General features: G+C 29.9%; 3 protein-coding genes across 3 annotated transcripts; all 3 read right to left on the bottom strand.

The window, feature by feature from the left end:
- Positions 1–2512: 2512 nt before the first annotated feature.
- LOC135963509 (circadian clock-controlled protein daywake-like) lies at positions 2513–3423 on the bottom strand. The gene is made up of 3 exons (XM_065515410.1): positions 3420–3423; positions 2784–3321; positions 2513–2711 (listed from the first exon to the last, which is right to left on the bottom strand). Exons 1-3 carry the CDS (start codon positions 3421–3423, stop codon positions 2513–2515), a joined length of 741 nt encoding a protein of 246 aa, XP_065371482.1.
- A 2183-nt stretch (positions 3424–5606) lies between these two features.
- On the bottom strand, positions 5607–6597 carry LOC135948938 (protein takeout-like). The gene is made up of 3 exons (XM_065498391.1): positions 6468–6597; positions 5931–6411; positions 5607–5869 (listed from the first exon to the last, which is right to left on the bottom strand). The coding sequence occupies exons 1-3, from the start codon at positions 6541–6543 to the stop codon at positions 5671–5673; spliced, it is 756 nt and encodes a 251-aa protein (XP_065354463.1). The 5' UTR covers positions 6544–6597; the 3' UTR covers positions 5607–5670.
- Positions 6598–13253: 6656 nt separating this feature from the next.
- On the bottom strand, positions 13254–14175 carry LOC135963493 (uncharacterized). Its single transcript, XM_065515369.1, has 3 exons — positions 14109–14175; positions 13513–13999; positions 13254–13452 (listed from the first exon to the last, which is right to left on the bottom strand). Exons 1-3 carry the CDS (start codon positions 14173–14175, stop codon positions 13254–13256), a joined length of 753 nt encoding a protein of 250 aa, XP_065371441.1.
- Positions 14176–14600: the final 425 nt, after the last annotated feature.

Genomic DNA, 14600 nt, shown 5'->3' with positions numbered 1-14600 from the left:
GACAAAATTAAAAGAAAATGTCTGGAATCATTCCTTCTGATAATTTAATGAGCTTCTCAATACAATAGGGAACAGTAATTCACGTTTTGTTTTTTTTTTTGTTTTTAGCTCCGATTAGGAAAAACTAAGCTTTAAAGTCAGTTGTTGTCAACAGGTACATTAAGATTTCAAAGAGAAGTGTATTTTTTGTGTGACTTTAGTTTATGATTAAAAGGGCTACGGTGATTTTATTGTCATAATTTTTTATTATTGTTATTAAGCTCTATTTCAAGAAAATACACAACAATTTTCATTTAATTATTTCCATTGTAACTATTAAAAAAAACTATTTTTTGTAGAAAAAATAAAATATTTCCTTTTTTCAAGTAGAGTTAAAGTTGTTTATTCCGGATAGTTCCGCTGGAAAACTATATTTGGGTTAATCCTTCATGTGTTCACTTTAAGGTGAATCAAAAACATCTTGCGCATTTTTGCGACCGCCATACATTTTTTTTCACTTTTCCAGTATGACCTACACATAGAAAAATATAAAATATTTAATTTTTTCAAGTAGAGTTTAAGCTATTTATTCCGGATAGTTCCGGTGTAAAACTATATTTGAGTTAATCTTTCAAGTGTTCTCTTTAAGGTAAATCAAAAACATGTTGCGCATTCTCGCTACCTCCATACAGTTTTTCCCTTTTCCAGTATGACTTCCACTTTTTCCCGAAAGAAAATTTTTGAAAAACTCCCAAAATACATCGCAAAAAAAAAGTTGGGTTTTTCTAATCGTTTATATATTTCAACTCATTTTTTATATGATTCATAAGTGAGAAGTGAACCCAACGTGATTTATTAATTTTGTCCAGTTAGATTTGCAATCTACCACACTGTGCTCCGGCGCGTATTAGTGATTTAAATTCTAATTCAATACTTAAACTCAGCTACACCTCCTCTATAGCCATGGGTAATTTTATTAAAATCCGACAATAGGTTTAGAATTTACAGATTTATTTCCATTTTTTATTTTCCGCCACAGCACAGTGGTTTAGAAATAATTGGAAATAATTCGGTATCTTGGGAACTATTGGTACGAAATTTCACACGGTTTGAGCTGAGGTATTTCCGATTTGATTTACGTTTGTTCAGCTTCCTAGAGCTAATGGGGGCCTAAATTTTTTAAAAAAAATCGTCAAAAATCCATTTATGATCCGAATGAGCTGAAATTTAGAATATAAATAGTCCTTGAGTAGATCTACAAAAACTACGATTACAAGTGTAGGTTATCTCTATTAGTTGAAGAGATATTCAGGTTTATTGATTTATTTTTTTAAATTTTGCTCGATCTCGATCCTACGGAAGGTCGAAATTTATTTTTAAAACATCAGCTATATTGGTGATAAAATTCTAAATAAAAAACTTGCTAACAGTTGTCTCTTCCCTATAAAAAGTTATACGCATCCAAAGTTGGAACTTGTAAAAAGGGTCGTATTTTTTAAGTTTTTTTCCCAAAAAAATACATATAATTTTTCTTTTGTATTTCTTCGGGACTATATAGAATTTTTATATGATCCTGAAAGATAACTTAATGCAAAAGCGTGTAAAGAAAAATTTGGCTCACTTAAGCGGACATATTATCCCCCCAGTCCTATCCCAACATGGCCAATTTTTAAAAAAAAAAATCGGTTTGAATAAAAAATTCTAAAAAGGCAAAGCACCGAACCACAAAAAAGCTCAATATTTCTATAACCCCATATGTTTCTTAAATACCTACTAAGTATTTTTACTATCACACGGTAAATAACGTCACAGTAGGCACTTTTCTAAAAAAACTCAGTTTTTGGAACACATTTTCCCCGTTTTAGGAATTACGGTATTTGAAAATACAAAATTTAAAAAATTCTAATGCCATTGATTTAAGGACATTTGAGTCTATATTGGTTCCAAATTTTGTTATGATATCTTTAACTATTAAAATTTTACATTAAATCAAATTTTATATTTATATTCGTGGAAAATCACCATATGAATTTTTTTTTAGTTTTTAAGGTAAATGAAGTCCCAAAATTTTATAAAATTATTTAATTTTACTAAAATATCAATCTAAGGTTTTCAGCAATATCAAATACTTATATAAAAAGCGTATTAGTCTATTAGTGATGTAGAATTGTGTCTACTTTTATCCGGTACCAAATTTCATAAATATATATTAATTCTAAAAAATCAATTAAGCGCCACTTTGAACATGATTCAACCCAACGTGCGACGTCCCTGAGGGGCTATTTGGAGCCGTCGTCAACAAATAAACTCGATTACTACTCTGCTACGCATATGTGAAATTTCATTGTCAATCGGATTATTTATAAATTGCAGAAGAATTACCACTTTCTTGATCTTATTATCTAAAATTATTTATATTATAACATACATCTTAACCACCTAAATAAATTCGCCAGCAATCTTAAATGATCTTGATAAAAATGTTTTTTTTTTATTTATTTAAATAATAACAATAATAATCATTGTTAGCTAATTAATCCAAATAAAAATCATCTGTAGACAATTCCTTCAATATATCACTCATTAAATTAATTAAAATATTTTCCACAATCTTATTAATACCTTCTTGCAATTCCGACCAAACATCTTGCCAATTTTCATTGATCACACCATTTATACTTTCGCTCAAAACGGCATTGTCATTAATAATATTCTCCAACTTAACCAACATTCTGAAAATAAATAAAAATATAAATTATATTCTATAACGTTGATGTTTTTCATGGAAGTTTTCTTAAACTTACTGTTTGGGTTCAATTACCGCCTTACATTTTTTGATTTTTGCATAATTTTTACCATTACGTTTCTCCAACACAACTTTGGTGCGAGTTTGAATTTTGCATTCCTTCAATTCGATGACTGCTTTACCCTTGCCATTTATCGGTAACAGCAATAATTTTCCGGTACTTTCGAAATCGCCATTCAATCGTAGATTCGGTATGATTGCATCTATTTCGACATTATGAAATTCCTTATCTAAACCTGCAGTGCGTAAAATTTTAGCTTTTTCTAAACCGTATACGGAACACTTGATGAATTCAAAATTGATTTGTATTGGCGAGTTGGGATTGGATCGTGAAATCTTTAGATTTGTTAAATTGAAACTGGCAATGCTGGGCATACCAAATTCGGGATTACCATTGGGATAAAGTTTAAATATCTGTTCTATGGCTTTTCCAATGCATTTGTCATTGTCGGTGGATTTGCATTTCTGTATTTGTGGAGCTAAAAAGTATTTTAAATAAAAAATTTGTAGTTTGAAATTATAAAAAATTTTGGAAACTTTAAATTTCAAATTTTCACGAAAAAATTTCTGTGAGCTTATTTTTTAGGAATTTAGCATATCACATCAGAATAGCTTTGGCATTATTTCCTTTTACACATTCTTCATTTTCACTTTTAATTTTACATTTTGGTCCTTCGCACCAACTAAATATTTAACAAGAACTCACGTAAATCACCACCATAAACAGCAAAAATTGTATAAACAAATATTGTTATTATTAACTGAATATTATTAGACGATCTCATAATTATTATTTTGTTTTTTATTAAACAAATGTTTATCTAATGACTAACTTAATGCATTTGAAATCTTATTAGAAATGCGTGTACCTTTTATATGAGTTTTAAATTAAAATCTTTAAATTAACTGAAAAATATTTAAGTTTAATTACACATTTGAATGTAGTATTTTTTATAAGTTAGTGCCTCATAATATAACTAATATGTATTTAATTTTAATGAGTTAAATTAATAAGATCCGGATTGGAAAATGTTTCTAATGAAACAGAAGAACATCACGATCATACTAATTACCAAAAATAGATTTTTGTCGTTTTGACACTGTTTTAAATAATTTGAGAATTTCACAATATAAAAGAGAATATTTCAGAAACCTGTAATAAATCGGGTTATATCACTTCTTGCCGAGAGAAACCTAGGAATGTGAATGGTTCTTTTTATATTTTCTGAGAAAAATAATATCTACTTTACATAATTACTTTGACAATAAATTTCCCACTGGGTTGCTTATAATTAAGAATAACGTTTTATAATCGATGGTAATTACATATCTCATAGCAAAAGTTCATTAATCTTTCAAATAGCGGTCAATCTACACCATTACCAATTGTATTTAAAAACTGTTTTAATTGTAAGATCATATGATCAGGGCATATAAGGAGCTTTTAATTATATTCTTTCCTCCAATTTTATTGAGTCCATACAGTAATTCGGTCTGCATCTGGACTAGAGATGCTAATCGGGACTGGTTTTTGAAAATCCCGGGGTTCGGGATTTGATAAATAATCCCGGCCCGGGGTTTCGGGATTTTCGAAAAATCTAAAATCCCGAAAATTAAGAAGGAAACGTACCTAATTATGTCTTTACAATTGAAAGTAAATGTTTTATTTAGCAATTAATATAAAGTACTTGCTTAAGTGCATTATATAAGAAGATATAATAATAAAGTATGTAATAAGAGTTAATTTCAAAAATTTTATTTGAGGGTATCATAATTTTTCTGAAGGTTTTTGCGTAAATAAAAATAATGGCGTCCATTTATTTTTGGAAAATTTTCACTCCTTGTTTTGGTTCAACACACCTAAAAACGCACATTTTTCTGTAGAGCGATTCAAGAAAAGGTGAAGAATTGATTTTCTAAAGCCCCACTCAAGGAATACCAAAAATACCATTAACTATATTGTAGAAGAAGTTCAGCTTAACAACTTTGCTGAACATCACTTTGCAATATTCGGGCTTGTAAAATGTCAAAATGCATGAAAAAGGCACACAAAAATTACAATTTCCCCTATTTATTTATGAAAAACGTGATTTGGAAAATCCCGAAAACCCCGGGATTTAAAATTAAAAAATCCCGGGCTTCGGGATTTAGGAAATCCCGAAAACCCTTACCGATCTTGTTGTGTTTGAATTACTATCCAAAAGAATTCAAAAGTTGGTTCACTTGACATGAAATCACTTGATATAAAATTTATATTTTTTAACAAAATATGTATATCCGAAAAAAGTTCTGAATTTTATAGTTCAAAAAATCTTAAATACAATTGAAAATTGTGTTATAAATTAAGTTATACATAAAATTGTATCTGATTTCAATAATTTTACAATTAAATTGTTATTAAGTGTACTAAAATAATTAAACATTTAATTAGTGAAACCTATTCTATAAAAATTATAATAAAACATTGTTTTTTTTTTTGCCAAAGGTTTTGTAAACAAAAAAATAATTGCTAAGATTAAATGTGTATTTATTATTGAAATTAATAGGAGAAATTAAAGAATTAATTGCCTAGATCTCTTCGTAACTATTAAAGATTATTAAAGATCAATTGCATTCATTTATGAAAATATCTACAACTAAATGTATTAAAATATAAAAAATGTTTGAATTCTTCAGAAAAGGTTTAATGTGAAACCTGATCCCGCTGCCTCTGGGTTATAAATTAGAAACTAAATAGTAGTCACTGTGATTTTACTTGATTTCTTTAAATACTACTGTTAAACTGTTATTTAACTTTTCAAATACAAACTTAATATTTTGAGTTATGATTTAAAAAAAGAGTAATTTTATTTAATAAAATAATAAATATAATCATAGTTATCCATTTAATCCGAATAGAAGTCATCTATTGATAATTCATTAAATATTCCACTCATTATTTGAGTTATCATCATTTCCATTGCATTATTGATGCCTTCTTGCAACTCCGACCAAACATCTCTCCAATTTTCATTGACAACATCGTTAATTGTTTCGCTTAAAATGGGATTGCCATTGAAAATATTTTCCACTTTTACCAACACTCTGAGAATAACATTTCAATATAAATTTTATGATTTTCAAACAATTTCCTTTTACTACTCACTGTTTGGGTTCTATGGCCGCTTTAACGCTTTTAATTTTTCCATAATTTTTACCATTTCGCTTTTCGATTTCTAATTTTCCACTAGCATGAAATTTCGATTCTCTCAATTCGATGTCACCGTTACCTTTACCGTTTAGTGGTAACAGCAATAATTTGCCCGTACTTTCATAGTAACCTGTTATACGTAACTTCGGTATGAGAATGTCCAATTGGGGTTTTTTCAATTCCTTATCGAAACCTGATGCATGTAAAATTTTAACATTTTCCAAACCGTACATGGTACATTTAATGAATTCAAAATTGATTTGTATTGATGAGCTGGGATTTGGTCGGGAAATTTTTAGATTTGTAAAATTGAGTGCAGCAACACTGGGCATACCAAAGTCGGCATTACCATTGGGGTAACGTTTAAATATTTCCTCGATCGTCCTTGCAATGCATTCGTCATTGTCTGTGGACTTGCAATTTTGTATTTCTGGAGCTGAAAAGAGAAAGTAATAAACAACGATTTCTATAAATTATTTCACAAACACTCACGTAAATCTCCACCATAAACAGCAAATAACTTATATACCAATATAGTAATTATCAAATTAAAGTTAAGCGTTCTCATGATTATTATATTCGATTTAAACACAGAACAAATGTGTAAAACTATTGGCCGACTTTAAACGTTTAAAACCTTCGTAGAGCTGCCTGCAGCTTTTATATGGTCTTTCAAATAAAGTCATTAAACTGTAGTTAAAATATATAAAAACAATTCAATTTAATTACTTACTAAGGTGTTAAAGTTTACTTAATTTATATTACAATTTATAAAGGCTGTTTCAATGAAACGGATCTGCGTTGACACTAAAAAAAGAGGTCAGTTGTGAGTGAAAGATCTCAGCAATATGTCTTATTAACTTTTCATTCCGTTTTTGAGTGTTTAAATAGAACAACAAATAGAGATAACCCAAAGGGATCTAATCACACGATATCGGGGACCAATTGACTTTGCTGTTACCTGGAATACCCTTTATGGTTTATGTATAAAAAGAAACTGACCCCATAAATAAAGCAATTAAGTGATAATTAGAGCTATATTTATTAAAATTATTTCTCTATAATGCCTGGAATTTCAGGTATCCAATGAGTATCCGGTATCCATTAATTAATATAAACTGTTACTTGAAATTCCCTACTGGGCCTCTTATTGCAAAATCATTTACAATCAAGAATAATTTACATATAATCGAGAACAATTATCTTATTGTCATTTACGTACATATATATTATTCATTCAAAGTACATTCAGACCAGTCTAATCTAATTCGCACTTAATCAGATTAAAAGGCTTAGGTAAGTGTTTTGCAGACATTTTCCGATATTTGCATAATTCTCTAATTTATCATATTAACTAACTAGTGTAATTGAATGGACAATTTGTTAAATAATATCAATGGAAATTATAATAAATACTGTATCTGGTTATAAGGAGTGAGATCGAAAAATTCTTAACACACGTTTTTCATTACATTTTTTAACCCAAGTATTATTTGAATTTTTTTTTGATCAAGTTACCTTTGAAAAACATGTCAGTTATTATGTGTAATGTCAATTATATTAATTTTTTTGTTAATCTGATTAAAATGAGTGACCAGAAAAAAGTGCGTACTGAAATTATTAAATATTTTCAACAAAACCCAACTTGGTCTTACAAAAAGTTGGCCAAGCATACAAAGGTCTGCCGTCAAACTGTTTCCAATGTTATTAAACAGTACCGGGAGAACTTGTCAGTTGATAGAAAACCTGGTTCAGGTAGAAGGAATGGTCCACATGATGTTTCTAAAGCCAAAAAAATAGAACGCATTTTCAAAAGAGCTCCCAACACATCCGGTAGGAAAGCAGCCCGGTTAGCTCAGTGCTCGGACTATTTGGTACGAAAAGTTAAAGCTAATGCAGGTTTAAAAACATACAAGGCTCAAAAAGTTCCTGACAGGAACGCTACTAAAAATTTAGAGGCCAAAAACAGAGCACGGAAATTGAAGTCAAGTTTTATAAAAAAATATTCTTGCTGCATAATGGATGACGAAACGTATGTTCTGGCAGATTTTTCGCAACTTCCAGGTCAAAAATTTTATGTTGCTGATGCTCGAGGGAATGTTGAAGAAAAGTTTAGGACCCAAAAGCAGACAAAATTTCCCAGAAAGTTCTTGGTATGGCAAGCAATATGCAGTTGCGGCAAAAGAAGCCACTCATTTGTTACAACGGGCTCTATAAATACCGAAATTTACATCAAGGAATGTTTACAAAAAAGGCTGCTTCCATTCATAAGACTTCATAATGTGTCCACTTATTTTTGGCCTGACTTGGCATCCTGTCACTATGGCAAACAAGCCCTTGAGTGGTACAAGAACAATAATGTGGTATTTGTACCAAGAGAGGCAAATCCTCCAAACTGCCCGGAGCTAAGGCCAGTGGAGAGATATTGGGCTCTTGTTAAAAGAGAATTGAAGAGTACAAAAAAGGTGTCCAAAAGTGTGGTAGATTTTAAACGGAGATGGACTACATGTTCGAGCAAAGTGACAGAAAGCACTATAAAAACGTTAATGGAAGGGTTTCCGAAAAAGGTTCAAAATTTCATCACTAGTGATTAAAACTATAAAAATAATTTTTTTTGTAAATTGTAATAATAATTTCAATCAAATAAAAAAAAAATTAAAGCTGTAAGTTTAGTGGTTTCTTTTTTATAAACATATATGTATGTTAAGAATTTTTCGATCTCACTCCTTAAAAAAAAAGTAATTTGTAGAAACTATGTTCTATACTTTTTATATCCACCACTAAAAGTATTGGTCGTAGGCCCACAAATGTTTATATAATCTGGGTCTTTATAAAATTCTAAGACTATCTAGCTATAGGCGAACTGCGGAGCAATTTAAAAATATCAATGATCAACAACACACAAATCAAGCAACAATACGCTGATGTGGCAAAACAGGTGAAGAGAGTATGTAGAAGTGGCAAACGCTAGTTATAGAATCATTGCACTGTGGTTAGAAACTTATTTCGGTATCTTGGGAACTATTGGAGATATTGTTTCGAAATTTCACATGGTATGAGCTAAGGTGTTTTCGAGTTGATTTACGTTTGTTCAGCTTCCTTGGGGGCCAGTGCGTAGCCCCTCAAAGTTGGTCACCCCAGGTCTCAAATTTATTCAAAAAATCGCCAAAAATCCATTTATGACCCGAATGAGCTGAAATTTTTAATGTAAATGGTCCTTGAGAAGATCTACAATTCTAGGTTATTTCTATTAGTTGAAGAGATATTCAGGTTTATTGATTTATTTTTTTTAATTTTGCTCGATCTTTTTATGGTTTTTTAGATATGGCGGGCCTACGGAGGGTCGAAATTTATTTTTAAAATATCAGCTATATTATCGATAAAATTTTAAATAAAATAAAAACAACTTGCTAACAGTTATCTCTTCCCTATAAAAAGTTATACGCATCCAAAGTTGGAACTTGTAAAAAGGGCCGTATTTTTTAAGTTTTTTTTCCCAAAAAAGCCAATATATTTTTTCTTTTGTAGAAAAAAAATTTCTTCGGACTATATACAATTTTTATATTATCCGGAAAGATAACTTAATGCAAAAGCGTGTAAAGAAAAACTTGGCTCACTTAAACGGACTTACCACACCCAGTTCTATCCAAACTTGGCCAATTTAAAAAAAAAAATTGGTTTGAGTAAAAAATTATAAAAAGACAAAGCACCGATTCACGAAAAAGCTCTATATTTGATTAACCCCATATGTTTTTTAAATACGTACTAAGTATTTTTACTATCACATGGTAAATAACGTCACAGTAGGCACTTTTCAAAGAGTTTGGAACACATTTTCCCCGTTTTAGGAATTTCAGTATTTGAAAATAAAAAAAATCAAAAATTGTAATGCCATTGATTTAAGGACTCTTGAGTCTATATTGGTTCCAAATTTTGTTATGTTATCTTTAATTGTTAAAATTTTACATTAATTCAAATTTTATATTTTTATTCGTGGAAAATCACCATATAATTTTTTTTTAGTTTTTAAGGTAAATGAAGTCCCAAAATTTTTTAAAATTATTAGAATTTTATCGCCAAAATAGCTGATATTTTATAAAACCATAAAAAGATCGAGCAAAATTAAAAAAAATAAATTAATAAACCTGAATATCTCTTCAACTTATAGAGATAAACTACACTTGTAAGCGTATTTTTTGTAGATCTTATCAAGTACTATTTATATTCAAAATTCGTATCATAAATGGATTTTTGGCGATTTTTTTAAAAATGTTAGACCCTAGATGACCAACTTTGAGGCGCTACGTACTTGCCCCCATTAGCGCTAGGAAGCTGAACAACACCTCAGCTCAAACCATGTGAAATTTCATAACAATATCTCCAATAGTTCCCAAGATACCGAATTATTTCCAAAAAAAAAGTTTTTAAACCACTGTGCATTGGCAAATTTTGTTGTTTTAAAAAACTCATGAAAAATCGAAAACGGCAGAAATTGTTCAGGTTTATTGCTTTATCGCAAACCCAAATATAATAGCAACTAAATGAGATATCGATCATAAAAATCGATTAATTTTTTTCGAATTTATTCACAATTAAGTGAATTCGCTCATTTTCACAAAATTTAACTTTTTTGTTTGATATACATAAAATTGAGTAGCTAATGTTCTTTCTTTCTTTTCACATATATATTGCTTTTTCTCTATTGCTTTTTTTGTAGAATAAACTTATAGTCCAGCTGGTCTGAGTTTTTTTTTACTGCGCACAGTGGGGCAGAATCAAAATTTGTTGGAAATAAATTTGACATTTCTAAACGCCTGGTCTGATCGTGGGTTCAAAAGTTAACCTATCTACAAAAGTTAACCTATCTAATACAAAAAAGATTATTTCGGAAGAAATGAGGATCAATGCTGCTAATATTTGCAATACTATTAAAATTTTGATACAAATTTTAGTTTTAGAAAATCATAGGGCCCACATTTCCTTTCTGGCTCTGAAAGTACTTTGGGGATAAATAGGAAATACATCAAGGTTTCCGAAGCTGCTTTCTGTTTTCTGATCACAGCTTTGGGTTTTTAGAATATGTTGAAATTTTGATAAAAAAAATAGGACAAATTCCAAAGTTCGTAAGTGCGACATATACCAAAATATTCTCCGTAAAGATACCTTACAGAAAAACATAAAGTTGTTATGTGTTCTTAAAGCAAGTTTTTTTTATAAAAAAAGAGTCAAGTCACCTTTTCGCCCAAAAACAGAAAAAGCTTACTATTTTTTGAATTTTTAAGTTTATTTTTGGTTCCACAATCGATATTGCTCTGAAATCTTTTGTATATTACAGGTAATTTTGTTGTCTAACTAACAAAAAAATTCGAGTCCATCGTTTCAAAAGTACACCCAAAAGCGAACCAAAGTATGACTCGGAAATTATAAGAGATAAATAGCACAAGGCCTAGCCGATCGCTTTCCAAAAATATAAAAATCTTTGAAATCGGATGGGAAACAAATGGCACCTGTTTAAAATTTGAGCCCCATATCGCCATTCCTGGAGCTCTAGGTCTCATTTTATTAACTTGAACTTGAATATTCCTTGGCTACTTCCACGTCAAGTTATATCCCGAACGAACCAGGCGTTTAGAAATGCCAGATTTATTTTCTTAACCCTCTAGCTCCTCTCTTTAGGGCTCAACTTAAAACTTTTTTCAAAAAAAATCCAATAAAGTCCTTTCATTTAAGGATTAAAATATTCTACGAAAATATTTGTCGAAATGTATAAGTGGGGTCAGCAAAGATACCAAAGTTGTAAATAAAGCTATTTATGCTTAATTAGCACGCCACTCTCACAGTTTTTTTAAAAAAAATTCGCCAAAAATCCATTTATGATCCGAATGAGCTAACATTTAAAATATAAATAGTCCTTGAGAAGATCTACATGCATACATATATAAGATATCTCTTTTAGTTCAAGAGATATTTAGGTTTATTTGGCCCGATTTTGTTTTCTTTTTTTAAATATGGCGGCCCTACGGAGGGTCGAATTTTTTAGAATGTCAGCTATATTACTAACTTACTAACATTTATCTCGCCCCCTATAAAAAGTTACACGCATCCAAAATTGAAACATGTAAAAATGGCCATATTTTATACGTTTTGTTCCCAAAAAAGTCCCTATATTTTTTCTTTTGTAGAAAAAAAAATTCTTCAGTACTATATACAATTTTTGTATGACCCGGAAGGAGAACTTAATGCAAAAGCGTGCAAAGTAAAATTTGGCGCATATAGTACCCCCCAGACATATCCAAACTTGGCCAATTAAAAAAAAAAATAGGTTTGAATAAAAAATGCTAAAAACCCAAACACCGATCTTCAAAATGTTCCAAATTTGTATATCCCTATATCTTACTTAAATCCATACAAAGTTTTTTTTACTATCACACAGTAAATAATAAATAAATAAATAAGCTTTGTTTTTGGAACACATTTTCCCCGTTTTAGGAATTTCGGTATTTGATCTGGGATTGACATCTTGCGATTGGGCAGGCCACTTCAGTAAACATACCCTTATTGGATTCTAAGCATTCGGTTACAACGCTAGAGGTGTGTTTGCGGTCATTGTCGTGCTGGAATCTCCTAACTAGGGGTACATTTTTCTCAGCGTATGGATACATAACATAATTTAAAATTGATCTGTATCTGATTATTGTCACAGTATATTTTATGATATGAATTGGACTTATACCTTGCCCTGATGAACAGCCCCACACCAAAATATTGCCACCGCCAAACATGACTGTCTTATTTGTGTACTTGAAGTTCAGTCTCTCTCACTTCGGCCGTTTTATGAATATTCTCCCAATTGTATTTGGATTCATCCGAATACAATCTCTTCTATCTCGACCAGTTTAAATGTTCTTTGGCAGATTGTATACGAGCAGTACGGGTTTTGTTATATCAGTTCGTGAACTAATTTCCAATTTTAGATTATTGAACTAAACGGGCGTGTGCTAGACTATCAATCTGACTGTTGCGGGTTCGATTCCCGCCAGAGTGTCTGGATGTATTTACAGACAAGCAATAATTTTCGAAGTATGTGTTTGATTTTAATATAAAAATAATTGTTTTTAGCAAACAATTTCAAGAAAGGTTTTTTTATATTCCTATTTTTTACATTTAAAATAATTCTTTTATTTTTACAACAAAAGTTGTAATATGTCACAATAAATATAATTTAACTATATAAGAAAATTTATAAATTTATTAAAAATAAAATCCTATACAATATTTTTAATCCGAATAAAACTCGGTTATTGGCAGTACATTTAATATACCACTAATAATATTTGTAATAACGTCTTCCACAGCCTTAATTGTGTTCTTTTTCAATTCTTTCCAAAGCTCACTCCAGTTATCATTAATAACGCTGTTAAAGCTTTCCGACAACATGGCATTATTATTAACAATATTTTGCAAATTAAAAACAATTCTGAAAAATAAAATTAATAAGAAAAATTACATTCCAAGAACAACAAAACCAGATACTTACTTCTTTGGCTCTATTGACCAACATTTTAGTTTTTTGATTACGCCATAATTTTTATTATTACGATTTTCTAATTCTATTTTTACCTTGAACTTGAATACAGTTTCCTTAAACTGAACTTTACCCTTACCTTTGCCATTTAAGGGCAACAGCAAAAGTTTACCATTCATTTTGTAGTCACCATCTATGGTGACCTGGGGTATTAAAAAATCAAGTTCAACGGTTTTCGATATATTCTTATTGAAGCCATGTATTCGCGTTACATGTAGCTTTTCTAGGCCACCAACGACTAATGTATTGAATTTGAAATTTAATTGGATGGGTGCATCTCTATTGCTTTCCGCAAATACAAGTTCTTTAAGGGCTACAGCGGAGATATTGGGTAAACCGAATTCTGTATTTCCATGAGGATACAGTTCCATAATTTTCATTATGGATTTGGCTATGCAGTCATCGTTATCGCTGGACTTGCATTTTTGTATTTCAGGAGCTGGAAATATTGAAAGATAATAATAATCAGCATAATAATTATATCAGAAGTAAAATTAAAATTATTTTCCCTTTTTTATTAAAATATATATATGCACTTCCAAACTTACGTAAATCTCCAAATACATTGACCAAACTGCCCAATATTAGAATCAAAATCTGCAGTTTTCTTTCCATTTTTACTCGTTTTTGATGATAAATGATAAAGTTTCTTTTCAATTAAAGCTTTTGCTTACGCATAAACTAATATGTTTCAACTGTAGATCTCATTCATGATTGTAACGTTTTATATACGCTACACTTCAAGAACGCATCAATATTTTTTTAATATTTTGATTCGTATCTAAGGAATTGGGTCAGCACAAAATGTTAAAAATTGTTTAAGATTTATTTAATTTAATAATACAATTTTTTTAACTTAAAACAAATATATGTTCTAAGCAAATTGTGGAGGATTACATGGATTATTTGAATAAGGAAATAAATTAAACAAAAAATAAATAAAATTAGATAAAGTAGTTTAAATTTGATTTTTAATTTTCGTTTTGCAATATGCTATATTCGTCTGTGCCGAATCTTATTTTCTTTAATATAAATATTAA

This window comes from Calliphora vicina, chromosome 1, assembly GCF_958450345.1.
Source record: "Calliphora vicina chromosome 1, idCalVici1.1, whole genome shotgun sequence".
NCBI lineage: Eukaryota > Metazoa > Arthropoda > Insecta > Diptera > Calliphoridae > Calliphora > Calliphora vicina.
Note: the sequence above shows the minus strand (reverse complement) of the source record. Positions and strands in the feature narration are given on the sequence as shown.

Coding starts and splice junctions, on each gene's coding strand:
- LOC135963493 (XM_065515369.1), bottom strand. CDS start 14,175: ATGGAAAGAAAACTGCAGATTTTGATTCTAATATTGGGCAGTTTGGTC. Junction 14,000..14,108: donor CAATGTATTTGGAGATTTAC/GTAAGTTTGGAA, acceptor CAATATTTCCAG/CTCCTGAAATACAAAAATGC. Junction 13,453..13,512: donor TGGTCAATAGAGCCAAAGAA/GTAAGTATCTGG, acceptor TTTATTTTTCAG/AATTGTTTTTAATTTGCAAA.
- LOC135948938 (XM_065498391.1), bottom strand. CDS start 6,543: ATGAGAACGCTTAACTTTAATTTGATAATTACTATATTGGTATATAAG. Junction 6,412..6,467: donor TGTTTATGGTGGAGATTTAC/GTGAGTGTTTGT, acceptor TTCTCTTTTCAG/CTCCAGAAATACAAAATTGC. Junction 5,870..5,930: donor GCGGCCATAGAACCCAAACA/GTGAGTAGTAAA, acceptor TGTTATTCTCAG/AGTGTTGGTAAAAGTGGAAA.
- LOC135963509 (XM_065515410.1), bottom strand. Junction 2,712..2,783: donor GCGGTAATTGAACCCAAACA/GTAAGTTTAAGA, acceptor ATTTATTTTCAG/AATGTTGGTTAAGTTGGAGA.